This window comes from Cottoperca gobio, chromosome 17 (assembly GCF_900634415.1).
Source record: "Cottoperca gobio chromosome 17, fCotGob3.1, whole genome shotgun sequence".
Taxonomy (NCBI): domain Eukaryota; kingdom Metazoa; phylum Chordata; class Actinopteri; order Perciformes; family Bovichtidae; genus Cottoperca; species Cottoperca gobio.
The window spans coordinates 7,853,478-7,863,518 of record NC_041371.1 but is presented as its reverse complement, the minus strand read 5'-3'; the positions used below and the strand labels follow the sequence as shown (position 1 = coordinate 7,863,518).

Here is a 10,041-nt window from a genome sequence, read left to right as displayed (position 1 = left end):
GTGTTTCTCTCTCTGCAGACGACTTACCTCTCTACGTTCAGGCGGGTTTACACTGTGGGCTACGCCACCTCACTCATCTCCCTCATTACAGCCATAGTGGTGTTCACAGCCTTCAGGTAACACAAGAAAAGCACACACTGTCCAAGATACACACTAAAACACATAGTACTATTTGTGCACATGTGTATTTGCACTTCTTTCAGGAAGTTCCGCTGCACCAGAAACTACATCCACATCAACCTGTTCTCCTCCTTCGTCCTGAGAGCCAGCGCTGTTTTCATTAAAGACACTGTCCTGTTTGCCGATGAGACCCTGGACCACTGCTCTGTGTCCACGGTGAGCACACTGATTAGTCTATAATGTTTCCATCGTAAAGCAGATTCCCACATCTGCTGTATGATCGAGTTAACAATGGAAAGAGGAGTGAAATAGGGGAAGACACGTGATGAATGGCAGCTGTCGTTTCTCAGAAGAATTTCTTCATTAGTCGACAAGATCGATGAATTAATTTAGCAAAAGTAAAGTAGTTGTGGTGGAAGGTACTAGATCTTTCCATGATTCCTGTCTACTGTGCATTGTTCTGAGTGTTACAGTAAGTGGACTGTGTTAGCGTGTGTGTGTTAACGACGTTGAACACACAAATATTGGGAATCCATAATCAAAACACACATTATTTAGCATGTAGTGAAAACAAGCTTTTTGTGTGAAACCACAGATCATCATCATCTCAGTCCATAACCACTGAGTGACCTCACCAGGATGTCTCTTCTGGTGAATCAATACATGAAGAATAATCCTTTTGTGCATCTACAGAAAGTGTCGAGTTACTTGTACTACTTGTACAAAAGAATTTCAAATTGTTACAAAACATTTTGGGCTCTTGTACTAAATATTTCATCCACATTTGTGCCACAATTGCTACAATTAGCAGGACCTGCTGAGTTGAGAAAGCTAGGTATAATGCTATTTCAAGTACAGTAAGTAGTATATAAAATAAAGTATACAACCTCTAAAAGCTGCAGTGAGATAATAATCTAGGTTTTCTTCGATACTGTTTTATGTTCATTGATATCATCAAAGTATCAGCTTTCTGCGTTTGTCTTAACAATAATTAATTATTCTTGCCACCACTTGTATGCTCACTAAATGCTTTAAGTGTCATAGTGAATCATGCATTCATAATATAATAATGGAATATGAAAAGGATATGATATGATTACAGGATATTATGAATGCCTTTGCAGACCGAGTTGAAACTACTGTAATACTTGACTTTATGGCCTGGAGTTAAATAATGAAACATCCAGTACTAACTTTCTTTCACTGTGTCCTCTCTAGACAGCGTGCAAGTCGGCCGTGGCTTTCTTCCAGTTCAGCATACTGGCCAATTACTTCTGGTTGCTGGTGGAGGGCATGTATCTGCAAACCCTGCTGGCCCTGACTTTCGTCTCTCAGAGGAAATACTTCTGGTGGTACATCCTGATTGGCTGGGGTGAGTAAAGATGACTCAGTCGGTCGTCCGAGGATGTGCAAGCCCATGACAGATTAACAATCAAATGATGATTAGATTCATGCAATCACACACATATATATAAAAATGTACTCCACTACCTTTGTTGTGTACTATTATTTTGAAGTTTCTGTGTTAGAGGTGCCGTGTCCTTTTGAGGCTGCATGTGTCTAGCTCTCATTGGATAACTGACAAAGAACCAGAGGTCTTGCAGAGTGTATATGGCAGTTTGTTTTCAACGTGGTATCCGGTCAGATCAGAGAGAGAGACAGAGAGAGAGAGAGAGAGACAGAGACAGACAGAGAGAGAGAGAGACAGAGACAGACACAGAGAGAGAGACAGAGACAGACAGAGAGAGATAGACAAAGAGAGAGAGAGAGACAGAGACAGACAGAGAGAGACAAAGAGAGAGAGAGACAGAGACAGACAGAGAGAGAGACAAAGACAGAGAGAGAGGGAGAGGGAGAGCGACAGAGAGAGAGAGAGCGACAGAGAGAGAGAGATAGACAGAGAGAGAGAGAGAGAGGGAGAGAGAAAGAGAGAGACACACAGAGACAGAGAGAGACAGAGACAGAGAGAGACAGACAGACAGAGACAGAGAGACAGACAGACAGAGATAGAGAGATAGAGAGAGAGAGAGAGAGAGAGAGAGAGAGAGAGAGAGAGGGAGAGGGAGAGCGACAGAGAGAGAGAGAGAGCGACAGAGAGAGAGAGATAGACAGAGAGAGAGAGAGAGAGAGAGAGAGAGATAGAGATAGAGAGAGACTCACTCTCTCCAAATACTAAATAAAACAAAGAAAAGACTAAATGTAAACTTGGTGAGAAATGTTTCAGTAATGTCATAACAAAGCACTACATCTGATCTATTCTAGTCTTCACTGCATGATGATGGACAGAAGAGATATCAGCTTTAATGCAGGGCAGACATGATGAGAGGCTGCTAAACTGAATGACTTAGCAGAAGGTCCACTCCACAATCACTAAGCCCAGGAGCCATGATACATAAATACACGCTGCACATGACCAGATCAATCATGTTACACACATTATTGACAGGTTAATTATCTTTGTCTTTATTTTTTAGACTTGGTCTATTTTGGAAGGAGCTAAACCCCCCTGGCTCCCTGACACTGTAAAAACCATGATGAAGGCACAACGCTGAAATGCATTACTGAAATAAAAAAGACAGCTAGAGTTGTAGAGTCTTTTTTACTTTACTTCTTTGTTACTTGAGCATCTGGTTGTCTGGTTTAGCTGTGACAGCACACTCAACCTTATGAATAACAAAAACACATCATGTTCCAGTACAGGAGTCCTTTGTGAAGCTGATCATAGACGCTTGCAGACTGTCGGGAGGTATTCTGCTGGTCATTCCTGAGCCTGTGGTGCCGTTGTATTTCAGAACATTGAATGACACTAAAAAGATTGTCCTGTTATCTTTGTCTCGTTATTACACAATATAATCACATTTGGGTGGTTGAAAATCTATTTCCAGACAGTAATTCAGTCCCAAAAGCCTGGCAACGATTTATGTTCACAATAGCTGTTCCTGAGCAGCGCTTGCTGTTGCGCTTGCTCGCGTTTCCTCGGCTGCCCCCTTGTTCTCTCCTTTATCTTTTGCTTCACTGAGCTCTCCATGGATGTTTTGAGTGCTTTCCTTTCTGTGTTGCTCATTTCCATTGTCTTCCCATTCCCTTATCCTGTATATTTACCTGTACTCTCAAGTGCTTCTAGTGAACTTCCACAGTCTGTATCATTTTCGGCCCGGTTACCACAATGTTACAGTACAATCTAGTGTCTAACAGGCTGTGTTTAGTGCAGCAGTGAAGGTGTCCTAAGCGCAGTACACACAACAGGCAGGTTGCAAACAAAAAGCGAGCTTTAATAAACAAAAGCCGAACACAACACACTGGTACAATACAAAAAAAGTGAGGGAGCAGGCCAAGGCAACAGAAAACAGGACAAACCAGGTTAGCACGATGGCACGAGGGAACACCAGGATCAACGCAGGGATAAACACAGAAGGAGCGACCACACCAGGAAACATAGACGAAAAAACGACAATCGGACACACATGTATACACACAGACAACTAATCACAATAGGAGGGTTAATTAAACTTTTCAAACGGTTGTATGTTGTCAGGGACGGATTTTCCCAAGGCCTTATCTTCCCTTGTACAAGATATAGCAAGTAAAAGTCCCTGTATATTAAGCGAACACAGAGCTGGAGACAATATTTTTTAAATGTTATGTGCTGTATAGAGCCGGGGAACATAGCACCCCAGTGTGCTTATTGTAAAATCAGTGGTTATGATAATACATTGCCATATTCTCGCTTCAACAATACGAACCAACCAACAAAACTCTGCCCTTGTTTAAGGAAAATGTGGACTGAAGTTTGTCTGTCCTGCGTATCTGTGTTTTTACAACCTGACAAGGAGCCCAGCGTGTGTGTTTGATGCAGTGCTCACTTGGTATCCAGAGTGGCTCTGATGTTTCTTATCGGCTTCTTTCTTTGGTTCGTACTATCTTTCTCTCCTGCCTCCTGCTTTTTATCCTGTGTCTGTTCCTTTTTCTGGCATTGAGATGCAAGTGGGAGACGGAAACATTTAATACATAATGTTTTATTTGCCAAATAACATTTTCATAAAAAATGCAGTACACATGAGTCGGGCTTGAGCGTCGTTCACATTCATTTGACCTGACACATACACAATGTATTAATAATTAATCTCTGCTTTTACGTCGCAGGGCTGCCGTCAACGGTTCTCATACTTTGGGTGTTGACCAAGTTCTTTTACGATGACAGAGGGTAGGATTTATCACATGATATGCAGCCAAGAAGCTTTTATTTTCTCATTATTTCCCTGCTGTGATCATTTTGCATGTTAAACAGTAGTAGTAGAAATTCTTCTAGTGTTTGTGCTTTGATTTGAGTGACCTAATTTCGATTTTTGATCGCAGTTGCTGGGATGACACAGACAATGTTGGTATTTGGTGGATCATTAAAGGACCAATAACAGCCTCACTGCTGGTGAGTAGAGAGCAGTGACACTGTATTTCTTCTTCTGTGGTTGTGACAATGATCAAAGTGGGTGATTTACTATGCAAATTCATAGTATAACTAAGAATCATTCATTTCACTTGATAGTTGGTGGCAGATTTTATTTGTATTTAGTTAATGAATCCGAAAGTGAGTGTAACGCTCTCTCGGATAACGATTAGTTGATAATGTATAAGTCCATGTAGGAAGGATGCTGGGGTGTATGGGTCAAACACCGCAACGTGCTTTTGTAGGAGACACCATTAGATTGGACAATCGTTGGTCGGGGTAGGGCTTTAGCCAACGTTCAATTGCTAATATCTCACCAATTTAACACATACAGCATTAAAGTTTAAAGTGGTTTAAATAGATGTTTTTGTATTAAAATACTGTTTTGTTTCCCCCCCCTCACTGTGTATGTGTGGATTTTGTCATTTGGATAATTGTGCATACGTTGCATGTATCTCTACCAGGTCAACATAGTCATCTTTATCAACGTGATCCGGATCTTGGCCCAAAAGCTTAAATCTTCAGCGATGGCCGGTAACAACGACACCGGACACTTTATGTGAGTCACAACTTATTAACACAACACGACACACTTTCAGAGCTGCTTCAGAGACTCTTACACGTGGGAGTTTAACTTCTCTCACAGAATCTGAGCGGCAACAAGGATTCTGCTGGGAGAACTTATCACCGCTCAACAAACACACAGATATATAAATATTATATGTCAGTAAAGTAAATGATTCAACACAATGGAAAGGTAAGAAGAGTTTAGGGTGAAGAAGGCAGCTGCAGCTTGTGGCTGCCTTATATAGGCTACCTGATGACATTGGCTGCCTCCTGGGAAGTAACATCTACATTTAAGTATTTAGGAAGTAAGAGGATTAAAATACTTGACCTGTTAAGAAATTATGAACAATGAGCAATCCATCAGATAGTGTGAAGACTTTCTGCTGACCTGATATCAATGAGGAGCTCGTTCCACCATTTTTAAAATGTTATAGCCAGGAGAGCAAACTGGCTGGTTTTATTTGAGGGGAATCTGGGTCCCACTCTCAGTGAGGGAGTAGCGAGCCGATTGGCCGATGCAGAACGAAGTGAGCGAGCTGGAGTGTACGGTTTAACCATGGCCTGGATGTAGGAAGAGCCCGATCCATTCACAGCACGGTAGACCAGCACCGGAGTCTTGGAGCAGTACATTCAGGTGTACCTTGTGTTTTAGTTATAATTATGATGCTTACACATCCTAATTGTGAACATGCTGGATGTTAGCATAGATCACCACACTAACTACACGATACTGAGCTGCAAGAAGGTCAAACATCATCAAATATGGAGGTATGGTCCAATGGAAGTATTTGATTCCAAGCCAAGCCTTCAGTCACATGAGACCTCCATTAGAGTAAATGATGCAGACCTTATCCTTCTCCATACAATACATTTGGAGACTAAGTTAAGTCTTGTAAGTGCTATGGAGCAATTGTTCAGTGCTTAGGTAAAACTGCTGAGTGGGAAACTGATATGTCGGAAATGGATGGCAGCTTCTTTGAAAAGTTGGAGGAGGAAAAGGAGAGTGCATTTATGAAATCCTTTGATAAAAAGAGATAACAAAGTCTTCTTGACAGTTTAAGAGCGAAAGCGCTGCGTCAATGAATCTACTGTTGGAGCCCAGAGATCCTTTTGTTTTTTACCTGAGTGAATCCTTCTTTCCTTTTGACATTTGGTTGGTTCAGATTCCAGCGCAGCTGAATTAATTTACAATGAGAGCAGCTCATAAAAATAGCACCGGATACCAGAAATAGATGTCTTCTCCGTTGTCGTGCGACAGGATGGTTCCACCAGTTCAATTAATCTTTTCAGGCTTTCGAAAGCTTCATCTCTGTCTTACAAACTTCAATCTGATTCGGACGGATCTGTGACATGAACACAAAAGGCTCAAATCCCAGGTGTGACAAAAGACAAACACAATCCTATTATAGGCCCTGGAAATAATCCGACTTAAAAAAAGAAAGAAACAATCTTAAATCTTTAAGCAGTTGATGTTCTTTCTGATAAGAAAGATATTTTTGTTATTTAGATTCAGATGACGATTTTCACGTCCTCGGGACAGCTTCTGAGACATGAAAAATAAACCTGTGAAAAACAATAGGAGAATAAGGAGTACTGATAAGTGTTAGTAGTGATTTTTGTGGGATGCGGCGCAGAGATGGAGTTTACTGTTCCAAATCATTGACTTGCAGCACGTTGGTGCAGTAACGTAATGTCACCATAATTAAACAACAACATTTACATGATATTCAGACATCCCTGATCTGATTTGAGCACAATGCATCAGGGTTTTGTATTTTTGACATTTTAATCTATTCCACTGATGACGGTGTTGTTGTAAAAGGTCAGTTTGTTTCATTACAATTTGATATCCGCTCTACCTTTCATGAAACTTGGCGGAATAATAGATTCTGGCATTTAAAACCAAAACACTGATTAGATTGACACTGATAAAGGTGAATATTTCAAAAAGCTGAAAAGCCATTCTTTACTACATATTCTGATCTGTGTTGTTGAGATGTTGCATCTCACTTTGAAGCTTTAAATGTTTAGGTTTTATCTTTAACAGTTAATATTAATAAGCAACAATCAAAGTAACATAGTCATTTAATATTGATCACTAGTTCATCGATACACCATTTGATTGACATTGTTCAGGAAATGTCATCACATTTTGATTCCAAGTTGTTACATCCTGAGTATGTGACATAACCTTTTTTCTAAATGAGCCTCACCCACAAGAGCAAAGATTAAAATGACAGAAATCTCTCATGTGAAACAGCCAGAAGATTATGTGTTCGTGAAGGACCCATCGCTCAGAGAACGAAACTGATTGAGAAAATGTGTTTTCAGGGTCTTTTCCAGGGATAAGCCTGAGGTTGTGCCTTTACATTACCTGGACTGATGTCTTTCTTTCCTTCCTGTGTTGTTTCCCTCAGGAGGTTGGCTAAATCCACCCTGTTTCTCATTCCTCTGTTTGGGATGCACTACACATTATTCGCCTTCCTACCCGAGAACACTGGAGTGGCAGCCAGACTTTACATTGAGCTGGGCCTGGGATCCTTTCAGGTATAAAACCATAGAGAGGGAACCAAAAGTCAGCAGACAGCAGATGCTTTGACTTATTGGGAAAGCGCCGGTGTTACTGATAACAGTAACGTTGTTTCTGTTCTATTCAAATGTCCCAGTAAGCCATGCAATGTCCTACTGTGACGTGCCAACATTTCCTTTTGTATAATCTTTAACACTTTGCCTTTAATTTAGGGGCATTGTTATGCCTTTAGTAAAGATTTGATGTAGAAAAATGACAGGCAATCATCAAAAGTAAAAAGAAAATAAGTTGTATAAGAGAAAGGTCATTGCATATTGACTAAAAGGGGATTTTAATTTGCTAGACATACCATTTAAAATTGAAGCACGTAAAAGATTAAACAAAAAATAAATCGGTAAAATGTAACACAAAGGGAAAATAGTTATACTTTCTTCTTATTTGTCACTTGGAGTAAATTTTGAAACATCTTACGGCCTGAAAGGTTTTTGTCAAAGCTTAAAATCTGACCAAACGTTTCCAACATTGCATCATCTGAGAAATGTACACCTTGAAAGGCTGACTATAGCTACACTCTGCACCTACTGTAGTCATTTAAGTGAAATGTGTATATAAGAGTGGTATTTAAAACAGTCCCCATGTCTCTTGTGTTGCAGGGTTTTGTGGTGGCACTGCTTTACTGTTTCATGAATGGAGAGGTAAGTGAATGTCATGACGTTTGTGTGACGCAAAAGTCCTCCAAACATTTATCAAAGAACAGAGACAAAAAAGTTTGTTGCATATTTCTACAAGTTTGTGCTGCTACATTATCTGACACTCGGGGAAATTGTACATTTTACACATACATACAACAAAACCAAAGACTATTTCTGCCTTCAATACAGCTTTGCACACACGTGTTTGTCTGCAGGTCCAGACAGAGCTGCGGAGATGGCTGAGGAAGTGTCACAATCAAAATCATCTCACCCCAGCCAAGCGAAGTATTACGCAGATCTCAGTTCGAGCTCACAGGGGGCTCGGGCGGCCTCCTTCTAGCGGCAACATCTCTTCAGTATGATTCCTAAAGAGACCATCCACGAGAAACAAGTTGTTGTGAGAATGTCAAGCAAACTATCAGAGGCAGTCCTCTACCGGCTGATGACATTAATTCAACAACCCCTCTGTGAGAGGAGCGTAATGAACACTAATGAGTGATTGAGGAAATGTTGCGTCAGGATGCATTAAATCAGTGTCGACAGCAGCTACGACCATGACAACACACATTTCTGAGTTTCAGAAAAGTGTCTATGATGGTTGCAACCAAAGAATAGTAAAAAGTAAAGGAACGCTGGTGCTTGATTTGTTAGGATGTCATTAGGACACTGTGGAAGGACCGCAGTAGAGACAGAGCTGGCCCGGGAGCGTGCAGGAGGATGAGGAGTACAAATATGAACAAATGTTGAGACAGCTGTGGAAACTATAGATGTTTGAATGTGGCTAAATAACGCAAAATGAGTTTGACTTCTCAAATGGTCGTGTGCCGCACTGAATAATATATATACGCTATTGCGGTGCAGGCGGAAAATATGTTGAGGACTGATACAGAGCAAATGTGCAAATTGATTTTTGTGCAGGATTTCGCTTCAGAGGCACCTGAGCACATGTATTTAAGGGTGTGTGTGCGTGTGTGTGCGTGTGTGTGAAACTGCCATATATTAGGTACGTCACGTCTTAAAATACTTCTTATTTGGAGGAGTTGTCTGCTTCGATGAGCCATCTTTGAAACACAGTATTTGTGAATATTAATGAGATTTTTTTTTTTTTCTTTACCTGTCATTTTTTTATGCCGTTGCCAGATGTAGTAATCCTAATCTCTGGCTCATTTGTTGCACTGCAGGAGATACAAAATTAACACGAAACAGTGAGCCAGGCGTTTACACGGTAAAATGGCACTTATAACTATACGAAGCATTTCTACTGACACGGTGAGAGTATCTTAAGTTACACATTGTGACTGGTAATTATGTATAATTATAATTCAAGTTATATCTGTATTTGCAAATACACTGTGTTGCTCATTGTTTTCAATATTGGTGGAGAAAAAGTCAGATTGGGGCATCCCTTTTTTATATATAGTTTTATAGCCCATGATTAAATCACTGTACTGTTCACTTGAGCACTTTGTGAGTACACGATATGATTTATTAATGTTGCACTTCATTTTACATTAAATATACTGTATTTCCATTGTTGCTCTTTTGGGTCCGGTGAGGGTCGGTGTAGGGAAAAGCTCAGCAGAACAATTAAACGTGGTTTGAGAAGTAGTCACTGTTTTTGTGTTTGACTATATTAATTACTAATTAAATATTAATTACTGTGAATTTCATTCATTCATTTAAGTTTC

At 40.3% G+C, this 10,041-nt stretch overlaps 1 protein-coding gene across 1 annotated transcript in view; it reads left to right on the top strand.

The window, feature by feature from the left end:
- The window catches only part of LOC115022579 (vasoactive intestinal polypeptide receptor 1-like), a 22,958-nt gene extending 13,014 nt beyond the window's left edge, over positions 1-9,944 (top strand). The window contains exons 5-13 of the mRNA XM_029453614.1: positions 19-116; positions 204-336; positions 1,339-1,492; positions 4,264-4,324; positions 4,477-4,546; positions 5,029-5,123; positions 7,549-7,678; positions 8,315-8,356; positions 8,569-9,944. Of these exons, the coding sequence (XP_029309474.1) occupies positions 19-116; positions 204-336; positions 1,339-1,492; positions 4,264-4,324; positions 4,477-4,546; positions 5,029-5,123; positions 7,549-7,678; positions 8,315-8,356; positions 8,569-8,715 (930 nt within the window). The 3' untranslated portion in view covers positions 8,716-9,944. The remainder of the gene's footprint in view (positions 1-18; positions 117-203; positions 337-1,338; positions 1,493-4,263; positions 4,325-4,476; positions 4,547-5,028; positions 5,124-7,548; positions 7,679-8,314; positions 8,357-8,568) is intronic.
- Positions 9,945-10,041: the final 97 nt, after the last annotated feature.